The sequence below is a fragment of the Drosophila santomea genome, chromosome 3L (genome assembly GCF_016746245.2).
Source record: "Drosophila santomea strain STO CAGO 1482 chromosome 3L, Prin_Dsan_1.1, whole genome shotgun sequence".
In the NCBI taxonomy this organism is placed as follows: domain Eukaryota; kingdom Metazoa; phylum Arthropoda; class Insecta; order Diptera; family Drosophilidae; genus Drosophila; species Drosophila santomea.
This window is the reverse complement of record NC_053018.2, coordinates 2,688,941-2,716,030: the sequence shown is the minus strand read 5'-3', so window position 1 is coordinate 2,716,030 and position 27,090 is coordinate 2,688,941. Positions and strand designations below refer to the sequence as shown.

The window sequence follows — 27,090 nt, the reverse complement described above, 5'->3', positions numbered from 1 at the left end:
GCCCCAATAAGCGGCAAACGTTTAATTAAGCACACAAAGCCGAAAATTTAAGCGACTTACACGGTGCGCAATTTGCATGATAACCTAACACGAAATCACTCTCTCTCTCTCCCCGAAAATCTTCTGATATATTTAACTCACTTTAACCTACCCTTTCTGCTTTCTGCCCACAAAAAAAAAAAAAAAAAACACCCATCGCTGACCCAAAAATATATGTGCAGGCAGCACAAATTATGCAAATGCTGCGCTAAGTGCGGCAAAATGCTCGAAATGCCAGCGACGACAAGCTACAACTACAACTACAACTGCAGAAAATAAGCGGAAAAGCAGAATTAGCAGCAGCATCAGCAGCAGCAACAACAACAAGTGGAGTCCTGTTCTGCAGGAATAGCAAGGATATAGCAATATAACAACAACGCAGCAACGCCAGCATCAGCAGCAGTATCAACGGGCTGCAAAATGCGCTTTGGCTTAAAGTTGAGCTGCCTTTGGCCAAGCTTTTTATTATGGCTAACATGGAGCAGTGGCGGCATGGGTGGATGGGGATGGGGAGTCAGCGCACAGCCATCATTAACCGAGAAAATCCCATTAGGTGAGTAACCGTAACCGTAAGCCCAATGCATCTGACAGCGACCCGAGCAGCAAGCTCACCTCACCCACCTCTCTTGGCATCCTGGCATCCGGGCATTCGTGTCCTGGTTTTGTCCTGCCACTTACTCCTATTTCATAAACGTTCAGCTGCACACGCCTCAGCTTTCTAGGAAATGGCTAAAACGGGTAAAAGTGCCACATTGCCAAAACTCTCAAGGAGTTTTGTCCTTTTCGAACAAAAATATTGATTCAATAATAATATTAATGCTGCGTTTAAAGTTGTCAAGTGTTAGGTATGGTTACCTAACCTTAAAAATAAGTTCTATTATTGCAAAAAATGTGGCATAAACTGCAATTACTATTTCCAGTCAAGATATTACACAGTTAACTTGTATAAAAAGTTATTTCTTAGTAAGTGAAGAAACCACTTTACTTTTTTACTCGTTCTGGTCCGCTTTCTGTTGTTCTTTGTCCGAAAAATCATCTTTGAAAATGAAGTTTGCCAGGAGTCAGTTTCATTCTATTTCGCTTTATTCCTCAATTTTTCGTTGGCCACTTTGAAAACTGAAACGCCACGCTTATTAGCTTGCTGCAAACGCCACTTAAAAATTGGCTCAAATTGCCCACCACAACAACAACAACAACGACGAGAACAACAACAGTAGCCCGAAAGGCGGCAACAAAGTTTTTACCAAAAAACACAACACAAGAAAATATAAAAAAATAAAGCGAGGCAAAAATTACAAGAACAACAACACAAATAAAATTCGAGCGCAAAAGCAATTACAAAGTTTAAAGTGCCTTTGCTTTGAACTTAATTGACAATTTCGATGGAGCAGCTACGGCTGCCCCAAAAAAGGCCCAAACTTTTCCACCCAAGTCGAGCACTAACAGCAATTTTACACATCTTTGCATGCTGCTGCCTTCCACCTTTCACCATCATCCTTCCACCTGCCACCTGAAACAGGTGCCATTTTCGAGCAGGGCACCGACGAGGTGCAATCGGCCTTCAAGTACGCGATGCTCAATCACAACCTGAACGTCTCATCCCGCCGATTCGAGCTGCAGGCCTACGTGGATGTGATCAACACGGCGGATGCCTTCAAATTGTCACGACTGAGTGAGTATCTGCACATATATATTCGCTCTGAATATTCAATAGGAATTAATTATTAGGAGAAACGCGAGCACGAAACTCGCTGGTTAGGCGATAGTTATTTGAGTTATTGCATTTTGACGCACCTTTGAATTGAATTCATGAATTGCAGTCCATAAATATTGGTGAAATGTAGCAGAGAATATAACAATTATGCGCATTTTTAGTCTACCATTATATTTTCTTATTTTTCCACTTTCCTTCAAACTCGTCAAGAACTTCTTCCTATATTCTGTTGACTTTAATTGTAAAGAAACAAAGCTAAAATCATTTAACTAGAAGCATAATCAATAAGCTCATTGGAAACTTATTACCATGGCAACAAGTCATTATTTAGAATTAGCTTTTCTTGCATGTCCAAAACTAATAACTCAATACCAAAACCAATATGAAATGTACAAATTTAAGTTAAATCCATCTATTACGCTGTGCCCAAAAGCCCAAACTCCGGGTTTATCTTACATTAAATAAATTATATTTGCATGTGCTCTTTCCGTTCGCTCTTGCAGTTTGCAATCAGTTCTCAAGGGGCGTATACTCGATGTTGGGCGCAGTTTCGCCCGACTCCTTTGACACACTGCACTCCTACTCGAACACCTTCCAGATGCCCTTCGTGACGCCCTGGTTTCCCGAGAAGGTGAGCCCATTAAGACATTAATAAATATTAAAGCGAGAGGAAACCGGAGCGAGTGCCAAGGTCGTTTGCCTATTTAAATATGAAATATTATTCATACGCACTGTTGGCTCGCAATATAAATTGGTAACCTTGAAAAGCGCACAAAGCCCAAAGCCCAAAGCCCAAAGCCCACCCAAAAAAGCACTTCACCAGCACAGCTGGGCCAGTTGAAAATATTTATGAGCCGCCCAGGTACAAATCATTATTAATACTAGCGAACTGGGACCAAGACAGGTCAGCCTGGCCACTTGTTTCTAATGATGTCCTGGCCCAGGACGTTGTTGCTGTTGGTGTTTGTGTTTGTGCTGGTGTCGTGTGCGTGCGCTTTAAAAATTTATAACACACTTTTGGCCTCGCTTAGGCCGCTCGCCCAATAAATCAACCAGGCAAATGCCCGAAACGAGCCCAAAACCGAGGCTCCAACAACAATGAGCACTCAATAATGATTCATGTTTACTAACTCGCCATGTCCTTGCGCTCCTCCGTTTACCCCACCGCTCCTCCTGCAACCGATTTGCGGCTGTTTTCCATAATTTTCGCGTTTTAGGTGCTTACGCCATCGTCTGGCTTCCTCGACTTTGCCCTCAGCATGCGTCCGGATTATCATCAGGCCATCATTGATACAATACAATTTTATGGCTGGCGCAAAATAATTTATCTCTACGATTCCCACGATGGTGAGTACAGCCAGCATGCATACTAATACACGACCATCAACAGATATATATATGTAGATACATTCGTGGAATGGGGCAGCGGATGCGAAGGAAGTTGAGCGAGTCAATAAGCATTTTTCCGCTTTCGCTTCTTGCAACCTCATCTATGCAAACTATGTAATGGGGGTCTTAATATAAAATACAGTGCGAAAAATTTGCAATATTTTAGGACATTTATTAATTGAATGCCAGTGTCAATTACATTTTCTGACAACTCCAAACTAGGTCTCAATTCTTTCAAATATTAAGCCAGTTGAAATCTTATTTTGTAAATGTTTGTTTGATTTCCATCTCAGCAAAAACAAGCAATAAATTCTTATTTAAAATATTTCTATAATGCAATTTAGCAATAAGACAAAATCTCTTCCTAGTTTTCTGCCAGTGAAATTGTAAGCACTCCGCTTTCCCTCATTCACTGCAGCGTAAATTTGCTTTGTTATAAGTTTCTGCAAGCATTTTCCATTTACCCAGTGCATAAATAAAGTTTAATGACACAGCCGTCTGCATTGATGTCCCCTTTCTCCCTTTCTCCATTTCTCCATTTCGCCATTTCTCCATCCTCGCTGACATTTTGCGCCATTGGCAGTTGGACAATTGCTTTATGTGGCCACCGACGACTGGATGGTAGATGGTTTGGTGGCATGAAGAGATGTCGGGATGGATGGAGTCTAGTGTCTGGTGTCTCTTGCGTTATTATTATTAATGAATGCCACGTGAAAATCTTTTGCGGTGGCCAACAGCACTCAATCAATTCGAGCCAGTTCATAATCCGCCAGCACCTCCCACCCCCACCACTCAATTGTCTGTCTGTGTTTGTTAATCTCTCTTCATTCCGCTTTCACTTTGTGCCTGTGTGTGTGTTTGTGTGTGTGTGGTTGTGTGTATCTCATCGGCTGTTTTAAGCCGTGCCAAATGCTTAGTGGCACTCAATCAACTCTGTGGCTTCTTGTTAGCAGCTCAATAAAATCTGATTGCCGGCATATGACTTTAAGACCATAGTGCGAGATATGGCCAATTATTAGACAAAATTGCCTGGCCGTTTTTCATTTTTCATAAATTTCCATTTCGGCTGCTTGGTTTATGGCCATGTTTACAAGGCAACTGCTGGCACCTAGCGCTTATGTCTTCGCCATCTCGACGTCCCATTGTTTTTGGCCAGGCAACTGTTTTGTCCTGGAATGGCTTCCTTCTTTTGTTTACTCAACGCGCCAACGAGTTTATTACAAAGAAATAGGAAAAACATTTTGCGCCTTGCCTTCCCATAACACCAAAAAAAAAAAGAATGGTCCAAAAAAAGAACACTATTTATGGGCAATGGCCGGCTTCAGATACGATTTTTCGAGTGGCATGTAGAACAATCACAACAGAAACAACCATCGATGCAAACACAAACAATATTTCGTTATGGGTTCTTGCCACAGCATCTAATTCATGCGAAGTGGGCCAGCGGCTTATAAGTTTATTCTCGCTCGTATTTACGACTTGGCCAAGAAATTGGCTTACACGCATTTTCCTTTTAGCTGTGAAATTATTGTATTTGCTGGCCGCTCTCGTTGCGAAAATTCCAATACGTGCCATCCCTGCGGCTGTGCTTCACTTTATTTACGCAGTCTATGTGTGCACGAGTGTGTGATATTGTTCACTAAAAAACACTTGTGCCGCCGGCGGCTATTGGATTTTCCAGACAAGAAAAAAGAAAAGCGGGCGGTACGTCCACAGGTCATTAAAGGAATCCGCGCACGAGATTCGCTGCTTGGTCTTGGGCGATATACATTTTTGGCAGCTTAGCCTTTAAGTCTTAAATTGATGGGTTTGCTAATGCAGGTATTTAATAGATAATTCAAACATCTTACGATTTTTAACGGGTAATTGGCTTAGTTCACTGTGAAGTGTTCAAATGTTGCTCGTTTGATTTGAGTTACAATCATAATCACAGATGTAAAGGATGTTGTTCTCTGATTCTTAAGTTTTTACACAGATTAATTGGCTTAGCAGCATATTTTGACTAATGCAATCTATTTATGCATATTTTATTTTATTTTGACTATTTAGTAATAGTTTTATATAACTTTTATAATTCCGAAAAAACACACTTTGTGTCATCCCTTTATAAAAATCGAAGGTATGTAGCAGATGTACAATCCTATCGCTTTCCACTTGCACGATTGAAATGCCAAAAAGCAGCACACAAACCGAGCTGAAATAACTTCATTTCAAACGGGGCAATGTGGCAAGTTGGCAACTTGGTTGGTAGTGGCCCATCCTTTTGACATGCTAACTGCTCCGAGCAGCTGTCCCGCATCCAGTCATCGACATCATCCAAGCCAGCCACGTCAAATGAGCCGTATAAGCAAATTTCCCACAGACAGCCAGTGCCAATGAATCGCAAAGTATTTGCACGTACGTACGAGACACTAGAACAAATGACATTCACAGGCCAAAGTGACAGGTGGCGATGCTCGGCTAGCCGATTTCCAGCCAGATGCCTGAAGCCTTGAGAAGAACCTTGAGAAAAAAAAAATCACTTTTTTAATTCAATATTTGTTTTATTTCTGTCTGGTTCACCAAATCATTAATTTCTTTTTGCTTGAAAAGGAGCGGGTAAAATGTTATTTTGCTAACGTCTGAGAAAAATTTTCCATGACCCCTTCAGACACGTGGCCACCGTTGCCATCGATATTTCTGTATGAAAGAGCATACAATCAACAGTCTGCAATGAAAGTAAATGTCTTACTTACATGTACGTATCTGTATTTTCATATATGTATTTTTATTTGTGTGTCTTGGCAGCTGCCGAAAATGAAGCAGGAATCTGTGAATAATGAAGAAAAGCGTTGAGTAGGCGTGGTGCTGCCCATTGCCGTGTTAACAGCACATTGACTTGCCGTGAAATGAAATTTATTACGGCGGCCAGGGCGAGAAAAAAAAAATAAACATTCCACGCCGGAGTCACAGATACAGATACGAAGCACACAGAGGCACAGATACAGCTTCAGATACAGATACAGATTCCGATTCAGATGCCAAGAGACAAATACGCAGATACTTGTATATGGATGTGTGTGTCCTGATGCGTGAGCTCTTTTAAGGACACGTGGGAATGTGCTTGCTCATGCTGCAATGAATATGTCAGCAGTTCTCCTGACTGACCACTATTGTTTATTAAAGACACCAAAAGACAGCGCCTAGGCATTAAAGCTGAACCCAACGGCTAATCAATGCGACCCTTGAACCCTAACTGCAGAATTATGCAAATGGTTTTCGTTTATAGATGAAAGACTTGATTGTGTTTGGCCCAAAAAAAAAAAAAAAAACAGAATCCCCATCGATATCTACATCAAATATGTATATGGCATACCAGTGCGATGTTCAATATGAGTGGTTTGTGGGGATATAAAAATCTGAAAGGAATCTGTGTTGGAGTGGGCATCATGAATAATAAGCGAGCGCTGATTGTTGCCACCATAGAGCGTGTTATATAATTTAAATCACAGATGAATTTGCATAAACTGCGTCAAATGGCAGCGCAAATTGCGTTAAGACAACGACAACGGCAACGGAGCAGCAGTCCTTGGCCAGAAAATGGAGACGAGAGGCCTCCAGTTCCGACTGACTGCCATTAATTTAACCATTATGGGGTTTACTGCGCTTTCGCTTTCATGTTATTTGATACGTTTAATGCTGCCAGCTACCGCCATCACCCCTTCTCTCCTAGCTTTCGAGGCCATTGAAAACATATGCGCAAAGCCTTTGAGCTTGTCAGCATAATTTCCACCAGTTTTACCGCCAGTAACCAAACGAGGCCGCCAAAGACGACGCAGTTTGTAAGTAATTAAAGCGGCAAAGTTTTTGATAGCACACCAGGCAGGACGAAAAACGCGGGGACCAGTAAAAAAGCCATAACAAGCTGCTAAATTGGGGCGTGGAACGCCCTCTGGTGTATCCTAATTACGGGCAGTTAATGCATAAAATATGGAATATTTGGTTTTGCAGTCAATCGGGAAATGAAAAACCAGTCGACAGTAGGGCTTTCCTATGACCATCACTTTTCCCGCAACTTTTCTTGTAGTAATTACATTTGTTTATCCAGCATTTCCATTCCCCTGTTGTCAACTTTCTCCATAAAATATGCTGCCGAATGTCTTCGTTGTTGACTATGTGTGTGTGTATGTGTGTGTGATATCTGATGTCCGCATCCTGATCCGCATCCACATCCGCATCCGTATCTCTGGCCCTATCTGTGTATCTTTGCATCTGCGTGATGTGAGCCGGTGTCGCTATCAAGGGCAGCAAAACTTCATTTCCGCAAAACTAACTTTTGTTTAACATAGCAAATTGTCTTGTTTACTCTTCGCATTCGAGTGAAAGTTGGGCGTGGCACTGTGGCTGTGTGACAGATTTGCATAGCCACTGGAGAGATAGTGGCAGCATTGAGTGGCAGCCAAAGCCGTGCAATCTTCTTCTCTAGTCACTTTTCAAATTCAATTTCGGATTCACTTTTTTCTTTTTGCTACTCGAAAACCAATTGAATTTGGCCCGGTGGTTTCCAAAGGAAAAATAAATATAATTGGGAATTAAATTCGTTACATAAACGAAAATGAAAGAGCAACGGCCACAATTCGAAATAAAACAATAAAAATGAACGGAAATTCTCAGACACACACACTGATACACACACACACACAGATAGGGGAGCGGATGGGGACTTGAATTGGAATTGGGATTCTGGGAGGGATGCCAATTTCGAGCCATAAAGTCGATAGGCAAACGGGAAGTCGGGTAGGTCGTCGAATTATATGCGGCGGGGTGAGCCACAAAAATGTTTTGATATCAAAAATGAAATAAAACAAAATCCTCGGCCGCAACAGCATGCTCTTCAATTACACTTTCGATTTTCCGATTCTCGCACATCCGCACACAGATACAAACACACAGATACACACACTGATACACACGCACATACGCATACCCTAAATCCAAGCGGCAAATCTCAAATCGAAAAAAGCACAAAAATCAAATCCAAACACAAGCCATGCGAATGGAAGCGAAATGGATGGGCTTCGCTGGCAAGGAGGAAGTGCCAGCAAATGAAATTGTATAAAAGGCAAGGCAGAAAATTTATTGCACAACTAGCGGAGCGCACAAAAAATGGCCGCTCACTCATCCACACGGACACACTCACACACACACACACATACACATTTAGGAGAGTCTCTGTATTATTCAGGACAATTTGATACCCCGAAAAGATGTGTGCCACTGCGAAGAGTGCCGATGTTCATCATCCATTGATTAGAGTTGTGTGCGTATGTAGAGTGCTTTCCATTTAGCAATTCTCTGTTTATGAAGCGTACAAGTAATAGTTACTCATCAATTTATTTACTAAAAGTACTTTATTTTGGAGGATATATATTTTTATTTGAAAAAATCTAAAACGGATGTCAAATATAAGTGTGAATTCAATTTGTTTAAAAGAAGCCTTTAAGAAAGATTATATGATTGTATTAACTTAAATCATCGAGTGAGTCAAATGATAGTGAGTATCCCTCTTTATAGAGAGACAATTTCACAAGGCCCTAACTACCCATGGATACCCTGAAACTTCGGGATATATATGTATGTGCTGTTCTCCCCACATAGTGCAAATCAAAGCAACAACAAATTGGAAAAGTATTGAGTACGCTACGCCCGTGCGTAGCAGTGGGCGTGGCAAGTAGCAACAGCAACAACAGCAGCAACAGCGATGTCTAAATCAAAATCCAGCAAAAGCCAGAAGCAAAAAGCAAATCCCATTTTATCCGCAAACATAAATTGAAGGCGCATTGGAGTTGCACCGCCATGTCTCATGCGACATCCACCAGAGAGCCAGTCGAGATTTCACCATCCGCACTCAGTATCCTTGCTGGCTTTTCCTTTGGTTTTCCATCGCCGCTCCTTCACATTTTCCCCATCGTCTTTCGCCTTTCTTTGTTTGCTGCGTAGCTGTAATACAAATCATCTGTCCGTCTGTCTCTGAGGCTATCTGTTTGTACGTTTCCCTCGGTCCCAGGCGCATTGAATCGTTGAGTTTTGACTCGTAAAGTTTGAGCAAAGTCCTGCGGGAGGACGAGCAGAAGAAGAGAAGAGCTGAATGAGAAGTGAAGCTCGAAGGCCCAGTGCTCGGTTTAAGTGCGAATGAAAGCAGTTAGTTGCAGCCATAACTCAATAAGCACAAATGCAAATTGCGCTGCCAGAGGATTCGCCTCTCGTTCGCATATCGTGCTAACTATAGAGCCGAGGATAATGCCGGAATACGGTATACGGTATACTGAATACGAGGGCCCACAAGGATAACGACGTTGCTGCCAAGTGGTCCAAAACTTGGCCTTGCCTCGGGGCCCTGGCATTGCAAACATGCCGCAGTTGGCCTAAATTCTGGGGCCCATCCAGAGGTATCTGCTGGATACGCAGTGGCATGTGCGCATCCTTGTATCCGTTTTCGGTAAATTTCAAATTGAAACTGATTTTGCTCCTTTGGCTTTTGTTTGTGGTGCGGGTGATGAGGGAGTGTATGGCCTATTTTTAGACAAAGCAAATGTTTAGGCCCAGGCGACAAAGAAAACTCAAGCTTTCAGTAGGCAGATTTGAAAGGACTTTGTCGGAACTGAATGAAATTCAGAAATTTAAAGTGAAAGTGCTTAAATATGGGCATTAAACCATAGAAATTCGATGAAAAACTCAAAAGATCGTAGTGCAATAAGTGGACTTATAATCCGTTTTGAGGAGCTTATATTTTGCAAAGCAAATGAAAGTCAATCACCATAGTTCTTTAAGGTGTGAAATGAAGTCTTGTGCTTCAGTTTAAGTGGCTTGCCTTCTAAGCTTTATTAGAATCGATTAGGTACCACTTTTTTAAAGTGTATATATATATGACTACATTTTCAACAGATTTTATTAAACATTAATAAAAAAATATATAAGTAATCACTCAGGAATGGCACCTGAATTGCACATTATTCTTCTCACAATAAGGTCTGGTCACAATTCAGTGGAAAATTGAGATGAGCGCAGTTGATAGCATCAGCTGATTAGCAGCGGTTTCAATATTATAAGGAGCTTACAACCGAATTAAATTCAATTCACTCCAGACGAGCTTTGTGCGTAAGCAGATTTCGGCGTGAACAACGCTCCGCATTTTGATTTCTCGTCGGGTGGATGGTACCGGATAGGATGGGTTTTGGTTATGTATGGGTATGGGTATGGGTATGGGCATAGCCCCATGTCTGACCCCCATCCAAGCCTTTGGGCTTCCTGTGAGTTGCAAATGTTCGTCTTGTTGGTAGGGGACTGGGGCCCAAAGGGCCCGGGGCTTATTCCTTTCCAGTGGCTAACGACTCGCAAAACTGTTGATGGCTGTAATTTGTGTGCCCTCAGCTAATGCATATCCATATATATCTGAATCTGGATCTGGCCATAAGACCGGATGGGCCAGAATGTGTGTAAATTTGCCCCGAAACTCAGTTAATTAACAGGATCACACTTGATAACCCCTTCTACCCGCAGGTCTGCTGCGCCTTCAGCAAATATACCAGGGACTGCGGCCCGGCAACGAGTCCTTCCAAGTGGAGCTGGTCAAGCGCATCTCTAATGTCAGCATGGCCATCGAGTTCCTGCACACGCTGGAGCAGATCGGCCGATTCGAGAACAAGCACATCGTCCTGGACTGCCCCACGGAAATGGCCAAGCAAATACTCATTCAGCATGTGCGTGATTTGCGACTGGGCCGTCGCACCTACCACTATTTGCTGAGTGGTTTGGTAAGTGTTGCTGTCCCCCAAAAAACCCCACTTGCCAACCTCCCAAACAGGACTAAAACCACGGCTACAAACGATCCGTACCCAACCAATTTACATCAGGGAAGAGTGACAAAAAATACTCAGTGCTTTTTTAAATAAAAGAAAATGTTTAATTCCTGTTGAAGAACTTTTATTTTAAGATAACAAAATATATATACTCCACATCATAAATAAATTAGTTGAAATTAATATTAAATCCAAAATATTTGTTGACATTGTAGGGCACATCAGTTACTTTGTGATTCAACTAACCACATGACTTTCACAAATAATGCATAATTATAAATTCATTTAATATTCGGTAAATTTGGACGCATAGTTAGAACCCTGAACCCAACCTCCCCCCGAATTCTCGCACTGTACCCTTATCAACCCAACGCCAATTCCATTATCTTGCATTGCAGGTCATGGACGATCGCTGGGAGAGCGAGATAATCGAATTTGGCGCCATTAACATCACGGGCTTCCGCATCGTGGACACGAATCGGCGGCTGGTGCGTGAGTTCTATGACAGCTGGAAGCGCTTGGACCCCCAGATGAGTGTGGGCGCTGGCCGTGAATCGATTTCGGTGAGTAGCCATTGCCATAGCCCTAGTCACAGTCACAGTCACAGTCCTGTCCGAACGAGGCCAGCACACACTTATTTGGCAGTTAAATATTTGCGAGGATTTAATGTTTGTCCACAGAGAGAGCGAGAGAGAGAAAGAGAGAGAGAGACACAGAACTGTAGCATAGTTTGCGGCGCTTTGTCGCCGCTTTGCGCTCTGTTTGCACTTGTGTTTGTGCCTCTGTGTTTGTGTTGCGTGTAGTCAAATACTCGTCTCGCATTCTAGTATTCCGGCGACAGATTCCAGATTTCACTTTTTCCAAGCGGCCAGGAGACAGATAGCTATCGCACAACTTGCAGTCAAAGGCACATGTGTCCTTGTCGCTGCTGCTCCGTTGTCCTTGTGAATGCTGCCGGGACACAGTCATATACACTATGGCAAGATATGGAGATAGTTAACAGAACTAGCAAATAAACTTGTTCGCATTTAAAGAACTATTAAAAGTTGAAAAAACAGTATAGCATTTATTTAAAACTTCTCATGTTTGTTTTGTCTTTACTCCTTTTCCACATAAAACATATACTTGTTGTTTTTTACGAAAATGTTATTTAAAAGTTAAAGATGTTTTGTTCACTAACTTTTATACGTATGTTTCGTTAAGAATTTGATAGGTTTTTATATAAAAGAGGCTTTAATCATTTTGGCTAAAAAATACATTTTAAACACTTAACATTAGGCAGTAAAATTTCTTTTAGTGCAAAAAGGACAGCCTTGTGGCAGCAGCAAGTTGGTTTATTTTGCGCTGGCTGGCTGTTTATATTTGTATTTCCTTGGCATTATCCTTGTTGACAAAGATTTCACTTTGTGGCGCTTAAACGTTAGTTGAATCCAGCTGCAGGATAGTTCGCTCCGGTCCAGTTCTGTATGGTCTGTATGGTCGGGTCCGGTCTGAACCGATGTCCTTGCTGTTCAGCCCGTTCCGGTCCAGCGGGCCGCTGCTCTCTTTGGCAGCACTTGTTTGTTTTGTTGACTTGTGGTGTGTATGTGTGTGTGTGTGTGTGTGCTGGAGGAAATTCACATTAAAGCCTTTGTGTGGCATTCCCTTTCAGTGCACTCATTCCGTGTTTGCCCAACTGCCAGTAGGCCAGTTTAAGGATAAGGACTCGCACAGCCAGCCAGCCAGCGGCTAAATATTAAATCAAAGTTATGCCCGCTCTTTTGTGTGGGTTAATCTGCGACACGTTTCATTTCAACTCTCTCGGGTGCCTTCGGCTAGCTGGGCTAGCTTAACCCCTACTTGCCAAACACCTGCTGTTGCTGCTCCGGTGGGTTAAATAAGGCGAAAGATAGCTCTACCCCAGAGGGCAATGGCTCGCAAAATTGTGAATAACAGCGTGTAATGCACTCATTAAATGCCAGCAGCTAAGCCACCTTGCCAGTAATGAATCCACGGGGGGCTTTATTGAGTGTCATCCACACCCAACACCCCCTATCCTTCTGTATTATCCCCAAATCAATGCTTTTGGGCTGAGATTATAGTAAATACCTGAATACCCCAAACATACCTATCAAATGCGGGAAAAGAAAAAATCATTTTGAAATGGTAACATACCTAGCATTTTCCTGATATATATTCAAATCATTGCTCATCTACCGATTAAATAAATAAAAGCCATAATATCTATGAATAACTTGTAAATACTTTTACAAATTTTAAATGCTTAGGAAAACTGTTAAGTTGTTCAATATAATAATTTATGAGTATATTTGTATAAGCTTAGAAATATAGTTAATATACATTATAGTATTATTAGAGCTAAGATAATATCTTTACGAAATACTCATAATTTGTATATATTTTAATCGAAACCCCCACATTTTTCTTCCACAAAACCTCAGGCCCAGGCGGCGCTCATGTACGATGCCGTGTTCGTCCTGGTGGAGGCGTTCAACAAGATCCTGCGCAAGAAGCCCGACCAGTTCCGGAACAATGTGCAGCGTCGCAGTCAGACGCTGATGGTGGCCCAGGCGGCGGCCTCCACGTCCAGCGATGGCTACAACTACAGCGCCAGCGGCGGTGGTGGCGGTGGTGGTGGTGGTGGTGGTGGAAATGGTGGTGCTGGAGGTGGATTCGCTGGAAGCGATTCTGGGGGATCCGGTGGCATGGCCTCACGAGCACTGGACTGCAATACGGCCAAGGGCTGGGTGAATGCCTGGGAGCACGGCGATAAAATATCGCGTTATTTGAGAAAGGTGAGCTAGAGCCATTGATGTTCGCGACGCTGATGTGGACACAATGTACCAACATCATCGACATCGATACACCTGCCAGCCGTGCAAACTGACATAGCAATTAAGCACATACACGGCACAACCCACCCACTTCCCATTTCACTTTCCATTCCACCCCCATTCCTGCTACCCATCAGTGCTCCTATTTTACGGCCCACTCGGCAGTATAGGTATCTATCTCACTGTTGGTATCTTTACCTTCGCAGGTGGAAATCGAGGGCCTAACCGGGGACATCAAATTCAACGATGATGGCAGACGCGTCAATTACACGCTGCACGTCGTCGAGATGACAGTAAACAGCGCCATGGTATGTGTTTTGTGTTCTGTGTCCTGTGCTTTGTTGTCTAGTGTTGTTTGGGGCTGTGTGTAATGGTCTGCGCGGCGTTAAGCCATCCGGGAAAAAGTTAAAGCCGTTGTGCTGTTTGGCACTGGGCCACGTCTAGGGACTAGTTTTCACATGGCTACTTTCAGAGGAGAAAAAGAAGGCAGAGTTGATGTTCCAATTTGAGCACAGACTTTAGATTTAGCCAACAAATAATTAAACCTCATAGAACTTGTCTAAATGCACAGCTCACAACTTAAATCAACTTAATACATATATAATTTGTATATATTCTCTATACAAATAATTAAACCTCATAGAACTTGTCTAAATGCACAGCTAGCTCACAACTTAATTCAACTCAATACATATATAACTTGTATGGAGAATATATTCAATTTTACAAGTAAAACAGTTTATATTTTGTAACATACCCAAATGAACAACGCCCAAGCCAAACACACAAAGTAAGCTGCCATTTCTGATGTTCTTCGTTGCGAAATAGAAAATAATTCAGAGTTAGGCAAATATCGATTCGGTTTGCTCCCTCGTGGGCAGCTAGGTGTCGATGGCTGCATTATTTATGGCCTGCCCACCTCAGTAATTTATAATCTTTGGGGGCATCTTCCTCTTCGTCGTTTCTGACAACGCAGGTCAAGGTGGCCGAGTGGAATGACGATGCCGGACTGCAGCCCCTAAATGCCAAGTACGTACGATTGCGTCCGCACGTGGAGTTCGAGAAGAACCGCACCTACATCGTGACCACGGTCCTGGAGGAGCCCTACATCATGCTGAAGCAGGTGGCCTTTGGCGAGAAGCTGCACGGCAACAACCGCTTCGAAGGATACTGCAAGGACCTCGCCGATCTGTTGGCCAAGGAGCTGGGCATTAACTGTAAGTGAATGCGCGATGGGCGATGGCCTGCTTAATCGGCCGTGAGTGTAGGCCCGCTCACGATAGCCGTGCACTTAAAAAAAAATTATTTGCTCGCAATATTTTGTTTATAATAAGACTGAAGTACGAGAAAGTAGTAGAGAATGATTAGTAGAGCAACAATATTTCTACAAATGTAAAAAGATTTCTTTTAAGTTGTATAAATTATAAAAACATTTATTTAATTACCAAAAATAATTAAATAAGATTCTCAAGCTGGAAAAACTTATTATACTATATTTTTAATATTTTTGAAACTCAAACTAACTTATTTGCTTTCGTTTTCTCCATGTGTGTGAATTGCAGACGAGCTGCGCCTGGTCAAGGATGGCAATTACGGCTCCGAGAAATCCAGTGCCCATGGCGGCTGGGACGGCATGGTGGGTGAGCTGGTGCGCAAGGTAAGTTCCTCCGCCCGGGGCCATCACGTACCCCTTTCCCTTCCCGTTCCGCATCCTCTGACAGGAGCCAGCTACCAAATGAACTTCTTCGCATTGCAGGAAGCGGATATTGCGATTGCCGCCATGACGATTACCGCCGAACGCGAACGTGTCATCGACTTCAGCAAGCCGTTCATGTCGCTGGGCATCTCCATCATGATTAAGAAGCCAGTGAAGCAGACGCCCGGCGTGTTCAGCTTCATGAATCCTTTATCACAGGAAATTTGGGTGCGTATATGCTAGGTAGTTTCCCGATACCCCCATTTTCCCAACCCCCCCATTTACCTATACCTCCCCCGCTTTCCTTTGGCTGCATGCACTTTGCCTCATTGGCGCTCAGCGAAGCGATGCAAGTGAAGATGGAGATTTTACACCCGGATTTCGCGATTGTCCAGGAACTGTGTCCTCGCAGCCAAGAACACTTCATTTCAGACTTAGTCGCCATCATTGATATGGTGGCACTTGGCACTGCCTGCAAATCTCTAATTATTTCCCGTCACCAAAACTAAAAAGGGACTCAGGCTAAGCACATAGAGCAATGTGTTTATTTTCACTTTGGTAACGAGTCAAAGTGTTGCACAAATCGCGCTGCATACAAATGAGTAAAGTTGTTAAACAATTTCTTCATTTCTGCTTCTATTTCGCCGCCGTTGCCTGGTAATTTTTACGCTTGCCAATTTTTTTCGCTCCTATTTTCATTATTTCCAACGGCGCCTTTTCTCGATGCCTCGGGAAAAAGTTTGCCGCAAAAGTTTCGACTTGTATATTTATTTCTTCTGGTTTCGGCTTCAACTTGGCACCACGTAAGCTCCCAAAGTTTAATAGAGTAAACGACAAAGTTTTTTGTGCTTGTGCCACTGTTTGCCTTTTTTAACATTACTCGCATAAACAGCAGCACAGCACAGCACTTCGTGTCCATGGGAGTTGTTTTCCCCGAAATTACGTGGCCGTCAAGTTTTAAATTTAACGCTAGTCTCTGGTCCGAACTTTGCCGCTCGAGGCTTGTTTAAATAATGGCAAGCCATCAAATTTGTATGAGCGTTTAGTTGATGTTTATGTTGCACCCGGGCGCTCTTCTTCTTTTCACTACTAAAAACGGTGGCAGGATAACTGGGTAGACAATTAAACAAATTAGATGGGCATATCCCCAATCTTTTGCTGACTGCTACTAATGCGCTGTAAATGCGCAAAATTATGGAGACGACGATGATGACGACGACGACGACGGAGGCCGTTAAATTTACGCACAATAAAAAATTCATAAAAAGGGGCACAGCACGAAATCAGAATCTCGAAAGTCAAAGAGTGTTGACAGCGCGACAAACGCAAAATTAAATGCTAATAAAAGTCGGCGAACAGCGCGCCAAAGTGAAAGCTAATGCGTAATTTGACATGAGCTTAAAAAAAAAAAATTTCAAATGCAAATTAGTTTTCCGGGGTCGGGAGAAACTCAACCGAACTCCAAAGATGCCAGCGAAAGTGTAGCGGGCCAAAAAGTCAAAGCCAAAAGCAAAGGCAAAAGCCAAGGCGCAAAGTTAACAAGCTAATAAAAAAGTCTTTTACAAAAAATTTATCATAAATTAAATGAAGCATTTCAGCTGCACACTCACTCTAACTCACCCACACACACACACACTCAAAGCGGCACAATCCTGCTTGGAAGAGTATGAGTGTGAGTGCGTGTGTGTGTGAGAGTGTGGTGAAGCCATTCAGGCATATGAAAGCGGCGGCGTAAAACGACAAGGACACACCTTTCCTTCCGCACAAAGGCGCTTGCCATGGCAGCCATTCAGGTGCTGACAGCTCTTACACACACAAACACCTGGCTTTGCACTGCGAGAAAAAGTGATGCAGGTCCATAGATACGCATATGTCACAGGCAGTTAAGCAACTAAAATGCAGAGTCAGGAGGATAATATCCATTATCCTCTACGGGAAGCTTGATCATTATAATGCAAAGAGCTGGTTCCTTAAAGCAATATTTTCTTACATAAACATTTATTGAACATTTTCATAGTTCTTGTAAATTAATTTGAATTTTATTAAAAGGACATACACGCTTTTCCAAACCGTATTACATACTCCAAGAGTAATCTTTTGCAACCAATTTTTCTCCGTCCAGTTACTGCAACAACAGCGGTGGCAAATGTTGCAAGCGAGTCGACAGCAGATTTTCTGCTCTTGTCGATGTCCTTGGGTGCTATTGTCTGGCTCTTCCTGCCTCGAAAGCGCCTGCTCCCCGCGCACCATCGCTCTATTAGGTTAATGTTTCGTTATTTTCTAGGAAGCCCCGGCCGCTTCCGCTTCAATTAGTTAAGAAAATTTAATGAAAAAAGCAGCAGCAACAGCAGCGGCTGCTTGCACAGGTGCCAGGTATTCCAGTCAGACAGCCAGCCAGTCTTCCATGTCCCCAGTCACGAATTTCATGTCTCATGTTTAGCAACCATCCCTAAAGCGAACTTTCTTTTCTTTCTCCTCCTTCTCTGCTGGCTTTCACCTGCCTTTGCCAACAGGTGAGCGTCATCTTCAGTTACATCGGCGTAAGCATCGTGCTTTTCTTTGTGTCGCGCTTCTCGCCACATGAATGGCGCCTCGTGCAACAGACGCCGCAGCTATCACAGTCGCCAGGTGAGTACTGTACGCACACCTGCCACTTTGCCACCTGCCTGGGCATTTGAATATTGAATTGAATTGCCCGCTTAGCAAAAAGTTCGGAATAGCAATCTTTTAATACGCGGATTTTGTAATTGCGCCTAAAAGTTGGCATTAGCTTAGTAGAAACGTAATTGTTTCAAATTAGATAAGGGAAATTGTGTTGAGCGCAATTACATTTCTATTTTTACGGCAGCTAATTCATCTATTTAATCATTGACTTACATAAATAATATAATAAAAGATATAGGGAATACGTAGAAGTTAAGTAAGAGCAACATAAATTACTGTCTTAGCTTACTAAAAAATAACTTAATAACTATTTGGGCAACTAGGTATTTTAAATAAATTTAAGTGTTCATATTTTCATTTCTGTTTTAAATAGCTTAATTCAAAAACTAAACTCAATTAAGTTTAGTATTTAATTTAAAGTATCCCCTTCCTCACCTTGACGTTCTTTATTTGTTTCTACTGTTTGGTTGTGAATGCAGTGTTATTTCAGGATACAATTTATCTCGAGTAGAAATTCCCCCTCAAGTGTGCAATTTCTTTGAGTGCATCCTAACGAGATGTGTGCGTTAGCCAAAAAACGATGATTCCAGGCGGAAGACCCAAAATCCCGTAATTGTATGCATCTGCTACAAACTTTTGACTTGTTTTGCATTCGATTTTATTTGATTTCACTGAAAATTCAATTATTTCAATCCAATTTGCCACTGGCACTGCTGTTTTTTGCTGGAATTCAGTTGACAATCGAGTGAATGAGCGAGTGCCAGGCTATGCATGAACTGGGTGGCCCCAGCTAGTCAGAGTGAGAGAAACAGAGCCGGCGTTGTGGAGTGGCTGTTCATAACAATCTATTGACATCCTGCAAAACATCCTTAATGTAATTTTAGCGGAAAGTAAACAACATTCCGTATGCAGGCGACGTTTACAGAATGTGTAAAAACGGAGATAGATAAACACACAGAGAGACCCAGTGCCACAGAGTGGTACAAAGGCGAGTGCAAAATGAAACCTGGCAAGGACTATGCTTCTGCTCCTGTAAAGGACACGCCATGCCGGCAGTGGAATCAGCATCCACATCAGGCTCACGAGCAGGACGCAGGACTCGCTGGGTAAAAGGACGAATGTCATCACATCTCCGCCTGGCAGTCAATGGCTTTGCAATTGAAGCAAATGGGGAACAGAGACTTGGCTATGGGTTTGATTGCATATCAATTAGAGCAGGCGCAAAAAGCCAAGCCAAACGAAATGATTGAAACTTGGACAGTCGACATGGGCACGTACTGACAACTCACTCTCTGTTTTCCGTATCCCATTCACACACACACTGGGCAAACGAACAAAATTTAGAATGATTAATTATCTCTTTTAAATGAATTCAATGCGGAATTTATAGGTCAAGGGAAATTAAAGTTTAGGTAGGTTACTTAAAAGTTACTTCTTCAAAATGTAACTAGCAGAACATCTATAACACTTTTAATATTCCTGACACATCACAAATTTAATAGATTTACTTCGATTATAGTATGTAAGTCGTTTTTTTTTGTCTAGTCTAGAGTATAATCTTTTTCTCACTGTGCATTAGCAGACTGCGTTTGCCGTCTGCGGTTACGTTTTGCGGCCAACTCACCGCCCCCTTTTCCGCCCGATTCCCTTTCTAGATCCGCATGCACATCACGAACAGCTTGCCAATCAGCAGCCGCCCGGCATCATCGGAGGTGCACCACTGCCCCCTCCGCCGGGACCACCCACTCCGGGTGCCCAGACGGCAGCGGGAGCAGCTGCCTTGCAGGCGGCCCTCTCCGCCGGAAGTCCCGGATCCGGAGGCTCCTCATCGGCGGCGGTCAATGAGTTCAGCGTGTGGAACTCCTTCTGGTTCTCGCTGGCCGCCTTCATGCAGCAGGGATGCGATCTGTCGCCGAGGTCCGTGTCCGGACGAATAGCAGCAGCCTCGTGGTTCTTCTTCACCCTGATACTCATCTCCTCGTACACGGCCAACCTGGCCGCGTTCCTCACCGTGGAGCGCATGGTCACGCCGATCAATTCGCCGGAGGACCTGGCCATGCAGACGGAGGTGCAGTACGGCACGCTGCTGCACGGCTCCACGTGGGATTTCTTCCGGGTGAGTGGATTCTCTGACAGGTACCTGTGCACCGAGTGAAATTAATTGAACCATGCACTACTTGACTTAAAAGTGGGTCACCACATAACTTAAAATGATTCACCTTCTTTGATAGTTCAAAAGTTAAGATTAATCCTATCATAGGTATCTATGTACCTATTTGATAGACTCCTTATGTAATTGCCAGTCCCGATTGCCTAGCAGCCAAAATAATTTGGGGGTGCTCATGTCACACTCATTTGACAACCGCACAATGGCCAAATCAAAGACAATAAAAGCCAACAACAGCCAAGACCTAGAAAACCATTGGAATTTCGCTGGCTGAGCCTTTTCAGACGTCAAAATTGAGAGGAGTCCCAGCCAGCCGGGCCACGAATTAATTTGTGCTGGATGAGAAATAAAAAGCAATTTGCCGCTCCCGTTCAGCCATCCACATTCCATTTCTCCGGCCGTCAATCGGGGCAAAAATGCAAAAGAAATGGGACGCAATTCTATTTTTTATGGCTACATTTATTTGAGATGCTTTTAAGCACACTTACGCTCTGCTGCCCCGCCATGTGAGCAGATATATTTCTGTATATTTGGGTATATACTATGTATATCTCCGACAGCATTTGGTAGTCAACTAGGCACTCGGTTTTCAACATTATGCTGATGGGTTGTCCCTATGCGTCTGCATTCGACTGTGCCAGGATGCCGGGGCGTATACGCTATATTCGTATCCCCGTACTCCACATTCCGTACTTTATATTCCCGTTCGCCTTTTGTGTGCCCACAGCGTTCCCAAATCGGACTCCACAACAAGATGTGGGAGTACATGAACTCGCGCAAGCACGTCTTCGTGCCAACCTACGACGAGGGTATCAAACGTGTGCGCAACTCCAAGGGCAAGTATGCCCTCCTGGTGGAGTCACCCAAAAACGAGTATGTGAACGCCCGCGAGCCCTGCGACACAATGAAAGTGGGCCGCAATCTGGATACAAAGGGATTTGGCATCGCCACGCCGCTCGGTTCGGCGCTCAAGTGAGTACACTGCGGGGAAATGGGGTCAACTTAAGTGGGGTGTTCTGATTTTCACTTTAAAACATGGAAAGTTATGTAAAACATAATATTATAATTAATAGATTTCAGGAAAATGTACTTTTTTAGGGCCATTTAAAAACTAAATAATTATTATTTATTTATATAATATTCGATAGAATTTCATTGCTCTCTTTAAAGAATTTATTTCATTAAATTTATACAAAAATGAAGTATTTCAAAATATTTTTGTCCAAATGCCAAAGAGTACTTATTGTGAAGCTCCGGAATCTGGGTGACGTCAGGGAGTCAGAAATTGATGCCTTTTACGGCGAGAAGCGTGGGAGTTTTGAGCCAGAGATGAAAGCTAACCCACATACTTAACAAAGGACCTTCATTCTCATTCTCATCTCCATTCCCACTCCCCATTCAACAGGGACCCCATCAATCTGGCCGTACTCACGCTGAAGGAGAACGGCGAGCTGATCAAGTTGCGAAACAAATGGTGGTACGAGAAGGCGGAATGTAGCCCCCACAAGGACGGTGAGACCTCGCACAGCGAACTGTCGCTGAGCAATGTGGCCGGTATATTCTACATCCTGATTGGCGGCCTGCTCGTCAGCGTATTCGTGGCCATCCTGGAGTACTGCTTCCGCAGCAGGGACTCGCGCTCCGCGTCCAGTGGTTCCGGCATGGGCATGGGCATGGGACTGGGCGGCGTGGGCAGCGGCAGTCTGGGCAAGGCCAATGGATCCATGATGTTGGGTGCGACAAGCGCCGTGCCCGGCGGGATGCCGTCCTCACATCAAAGGAGCACGCTGACGGACACCATGCACGCCAAGGCGAAATTGACCATTCAAGCGAGCCGCGACTATGACAACGGACGCGTTGGGGTAAGTTGCACTTAAAGAAGAACATATTTACAAAAATTGCCCTTATATTAAAGTACCTATGTAAATGTGCCTTTAAAAAACAGATATTATATTTACCTAATAGCCAAAACTTTCCTAATTCAAAATGTAACGCTTCTACAGTGACATAAAAAGTGTTTTCTTTAGTGTAGTGCATTTAAGAGTGCTTGAAATGCGTTCTATTTTTAACGCACTTGCGTTGTGCAACCGAGCATTGATTCTAATCCACGCACAGTATCTCAATTGCGCCTCGTTGCAGTACTATCCGCCCGCCCAGCTCTCGGCCACGCCCCCCGACGCCGGGGACTCCCTGCACATGAACGCCCACGGGCAGGTCTGACACGAGCATGCGCAGGAGTCGCGCCTCTGACGCACTCCCTGCGCGCCCACGATCCGCCGGATAATGGCCAACAGCCGCCAGGAGACGGAGAAGATGATGGGCGGCGGCCACGGCGGCACAGTCACCGTATCCGTTCCGGCCACCTGCTCCAGCAGCATGAACGGCAGCCACGAGGGCAGCCTCACACTGTCGCCGGGCAGCGGGAGTGCCACCCTGATGCGCCACTCGCCGGACATCAACCAGCCTCCGTATGGCAAGTAAGTGCTCGGATGGGTTGTTAGCTATAAGGACACCTAGTCGTAAGTGCCGGACGAGAAGCCGCAAAGCAACCAACCACACGCAGTCACACATGGGCAAAAGTTTAAAAAAATGCTGCATACCTTAAGGCGCGAAAGGATTTCACACATTTCGGCAATTTTCACATTTAAGATTTGACTAGGGAATAATAGGGAATTTTTACAAGTCGACTAATTTAACTGTATAATTATTTAAAGGCTGATTAAGCCATATGTTTAAAAAATTGTAAGTATTCTTTATCATAACCCAAGAATGTTATTACTATGCAATTTAAACTTTAGTAAACAATTCAACTCATGAAAAAGACAAAACCCAGTTTGGAAAATGCACTGCATTTTGCATGCAACGAATTTAAATCATTATAGCCAAAAATGTTTGCGTAATTGAAAAGTGCAAGTAATTTGAAAATTAAAGCAAATGCAAAAGTAAAAATGCGCGAAAAATGTGTTGAAAAATGCATAGCGCACTTTGGGAGCAAAATTGATGGTTATTAATTTGCAATAAGTGCGCAAGAATTTCACAATAAATCTCATAGTTCGTGTGATGCAGCAAAGAATGCAGCTTTATTTATGCGGCCGCATTCAAATAATTGCGCTGCGCAATCATTTGGCAAACAATTTTTTTAGAGCCTGTCGGCAGGGCAATGCAAATGAATGGTATAAATTATTGCATTACTGTTAACAGTCAGCTGAGCTGAACTGAGCTAAACTGAGCTGAGCTGGGGAGGATCGGATTGGATAGAATGAGAGGAGATGCAGTCAGGTGGATCGGTGAAATGAGAGATGCGAGGACAAACAAGCAATTGACAACGTACATGAGGCGGAAAGGACAACATGCCAAACACAAAAATAACCATAAACACACACACACATAAATACGCGGCCAGCTGCATACTCACATATATAGCATATGAATACATGTAAACACTGCAATTCATTGCATTCAAATGACTGATTAATATTTTTAATAAACAACAACAAATGCGCCGCAACTCAATAGCTAAAAGGAAAAATTGTGAAAACACGCACAAAACATGGGATAAGTGTTCAATTTTTTTTCCTCCTCAATTATCATGGCAGGATTTGTTGTCGCATATTTGTTTATAATTAAATTACAGCAAATACTGGCTAGAAAAAAAGGCTAGGTAATGAATACAAAGCGAGTGTCAGGCGGGGAACCAAACACAAATATTGTAATAAATTAATTAGCGCTGAATAAAGAAAATAGTTCATAGTTGGACTCGTGGATTCAGCATAAATACGACTAACTGAAAAAAAATCAGACAAGTGGCTAAATAGCAGAATTTTAATTAAATTTATTTTAATTGAAATTGTTTTGATTTCTGAGCTGTGCGAGGTGAGAACAATTTTTGCAGATTATTACATTTTGCTAGTTTAAATCCACATTTGTTTTAAACCAGATTTATTTATATATTTTTTTACCCCATCCTGATGAGGTCATTTCTGTCATTTTTTATTGCGCCCCCAGTGACTAGTTACTAACTATTAGGATAGGCTAGTTATAGCGTTTGAATTGTGAGGCAATTCAAAGCAACAACAAATGTCGCATACTTCCGCATTGAAATTGGGCAAAGCAAGCAGGATGTAGTTGTAATTGATAATTGTAAAAACTAATTAATAAAACCAACTCTAACTGTAGTTAAATTTTAGCATATTTAGTATACTTTGCATTGGCATGGGTCACGTTCTTAATTGTACATAAAATATGCGAAATAATTCGGCAAAAGTTGAGCATTAAAACAATAAGTGAGGAAAGGAGAGGAATGCGAAATACCATAACAATGATCAAGTCATATCAAAAGGCATTCCAAATGGTACTAATAATATCCAAAACTAACATTACAACATTGAACAAGCTGTTAAATCCAAAAAAAAACATTTAAAACTATTGTAAAATATTTATGAATTTATCGTTGTTAGCTCAAATATTGTATGTGCATAAAATTGATTAGAGAATTTATTTTTAAAACCATTTAATACTTCGGTTTACGCTTCCCATTCCCTATGGTTTTTCGGGATGATTGGGTGCCGATGCTGATGCCATTGCCTAAATGTTTTATAAGCCGGACTGGGAGACTTCAAACAACAACTGTTGCAGGTGAATTGCATTTAAACTCAATTTCAGTTATTTAATCTATGACAAAATCAAAACTGAAATCAAACAAAGCCGCTAAAGTGCATAAATAAATTTAATATCAATAGTAAACAGAAAATTCAAATAAAACTACCGAGATATATGTATGTTCAAGTGCAGGAGTAAATACCTATAAATATAAATGGTAAACTGTCTAAGCAAATAAGTATTTATATATATATATATACCGATGCGTTTGCAAGTGGAAAACTAGAAATGTGTTGCTAGGATGAACTACGAATCAAATCAGATAATAAAAACCCAGAGACAGAGCCAAGAATTAATTGACACCGCCACACCCAAAGAAAAAAGTGGGGCATTCAAGCGAATTTTGCCCCGGCAACATGACTACAATATTAAAGAAATCAAAATACAATTAGTATTAAAATGCATAGCCGTAAGTCAAAATCAAATTGAAATTCAACCAAAATGTACATTTATTTTTTAGCACCTTCATTTAAATTGATTAAGTTCTGACTTTAAGCCCGGGAACCTTTTGAGATGCCATTTTTAATCTCCCCTTTATGTACTTGAAGTCTTGCTTAAACACGTGTATAAATTTACAATTTATTTGTAATATATTACCAAAGTAAATACATGAAAATGAGCAGTCGTCGCGTCGAAGCGGAACATTTGATTTGATATTTATTAACATTTAGCAAACATATTGTTATCGAATTGCATTTAACTGCCCGAAACCGAAGTGAAAGCATAATGAATGCAAACAAAGATGGTAAATAAAACTAGCATAAAAATAAACATTTTAAACGATTCCATCTTTTATTTGAAGCGTGGGGAGAAATGTGGGCGGTAACTGAACTCGAATCTGATGAATCATATGACTGAGTAAATGAATTATTCATCTTCCTCCCAAGTGTCAGCACTCCATTCTTCCAGTTCCAGTTCCATTTTCAGCTGCAGCTCCTCGTTAATCCAAATGAATTAAGGTAAATTTGGCTGTGCAAATAAACCCGGCTGGTCGAAGCCAACTGACTTAGGTAGCTGAAAGCATTTGCACAAATTGACGGTCTACCGCACTTGCCACATGCGGCAGCTGAGAAATCCTGCAGCACTCTCCCACACACACACATACACACAAACTCACGCACACAGAAATAGGCGGCACAGGATGCCTTTATTATGAGGTCTCCTTGTGCACTGCAGTGACATGGAGCAGCGTCCACGAGCCACCCAAAAACAGCGCAATACCCACAAACCAGAGATGGGAAAGGTAGGTCATTTGTTTTAGCAAATACATGCACTATAAATTGTTATAGTGAGGTTATAGATATCTACCATAATCAGCTTTAAAGTTTTTTTGCCTAAATAAATTGTTATTGCAATGCTAACTATATTTTATTTATTAATGCATATTAGTATGAGTTACTAAAGATTATTATAGTTAGTTAGTGTGAAGCTTAGTTATAATACCGATATGAAGTAGTTACAAGTGCAACTAAATCCACACCATCACTGCTCAAAAGCCAAGTAGCTAGGCCTTCTGCTTCCGCTTCGGCACTCGGTAAACTATTTACTGGATTCTTGGGATGTGTATGTGCAACATGAACTAAATGCGTTTGCGGTTGAATTGTTGCCTTGCCGTTTGCTTTGTTGCCATTGCCACCGACTCCAGTGCAACATAATTAGTAAGCGGGTTGGCGGAATGGCTGGCAAGTCGGAAGTCATGATTCACGATACCGCACATGCCGCAGTAATTAACACACAAACAGCCAAGTTATTCCAAACCTACCAACCAACCAACCAACCAACCAACCAACCAACCAACTGCCAACTGCCTGAGTTAGCAGAAGGCGGCTTAAGGATGGCCCCCGTGTTGGCATAAAGACCACTGCAAACCTCAAAAGATCTGCACCACCCACTAGCACACTCACTCACATTCCTCCACATTAGCATAAAAACCACTGGGCCAAAGCGTGAGACTTTTAGGCCAAGAGACCCTCCGCAGCCCTTGGGGTATGAAATTTCCCATTTTCCATTTCCCATTTGACAAGTGCCAAAGTTGGGCCGTCATAAAATTAGCGCCGTTTTTAACTTTGCCCAGTACACAAAAGGCCTCA

At 42.5% G+C, this 27,090-nt stretch overlaps 1 protein-coding gene across 1 annotated transcript in view; it reads left to right on the top strand.

Moving 5' to 3' along the window:
- LOC120449297 (glutamate receptor 1) overlaps window positions 1-25,780 on the top strand; it is a 29,925-nt gene extending 4,145 nt beyond the window's left edge. Inside the window, exons 2-17 of the mRNA XM_039631687.1 lie at window positions 222-592; window positions 1,559-1,711; window positions 2,257-2,384; window positions 2,971-3,100; window positions 10,682-10,935; window positions 11,379-11,543; window positions 13,422-13,775; window positions 14,021-14,122; window positions 14,791-15,031; window positions 15,377-15,471; window positions 15,571-15,738; window positions 18,024-18,138; window positions 19,830-20,290; window positions 21,069-21,313; window positions 21,747-22,203; window positions 22,457-25,780. Of these exons, the coding sequence (XP_039487621.1) occupies window positions 460-592; window positions 1,559-1,711; window positions 2,257-2,384; window positions 2,971-3,100; window positions 10,682-10,935; window positions 11,379-11,543; window positions 13,422-13,775; window positions 14,021-14,122; window positions 14,791-15,031; window positions 15,377-15,471; window positions 15,571-15,738; window positions 18,024-18,138; window positions 19,830-20,290; window positions 21,069-21,313; window positions 21,747-22,203; window positions 22,457-22,561 (3,306 nt within the window). The 5' untranslated portion in view covers window positions 222-459 and the 3' untranslated portion in view covers window positions 22,562-25,780. The remainder of the gene's footprint in view (window positions 1-221; window positions 593-1,558; window positions 1,712-2,256; window positions 2,385-2,970; window positions 3,101-10,681; window positions 10,936-11,378; window positions 11,544-13,421; window positions 13,776-14,020; window positions 14,123-14,790; window positions 15,032-15,376; window positions 15,472-15,570; window positions 15,739-18,023; window positions 18,139-19,829; window positions 20,291-21,068; window positions 21,314-21,746; window positions 22,204-22,456) is intronic.
- Window positions 25,781-27,090: the final 1,310 nt, after the last annotated feature.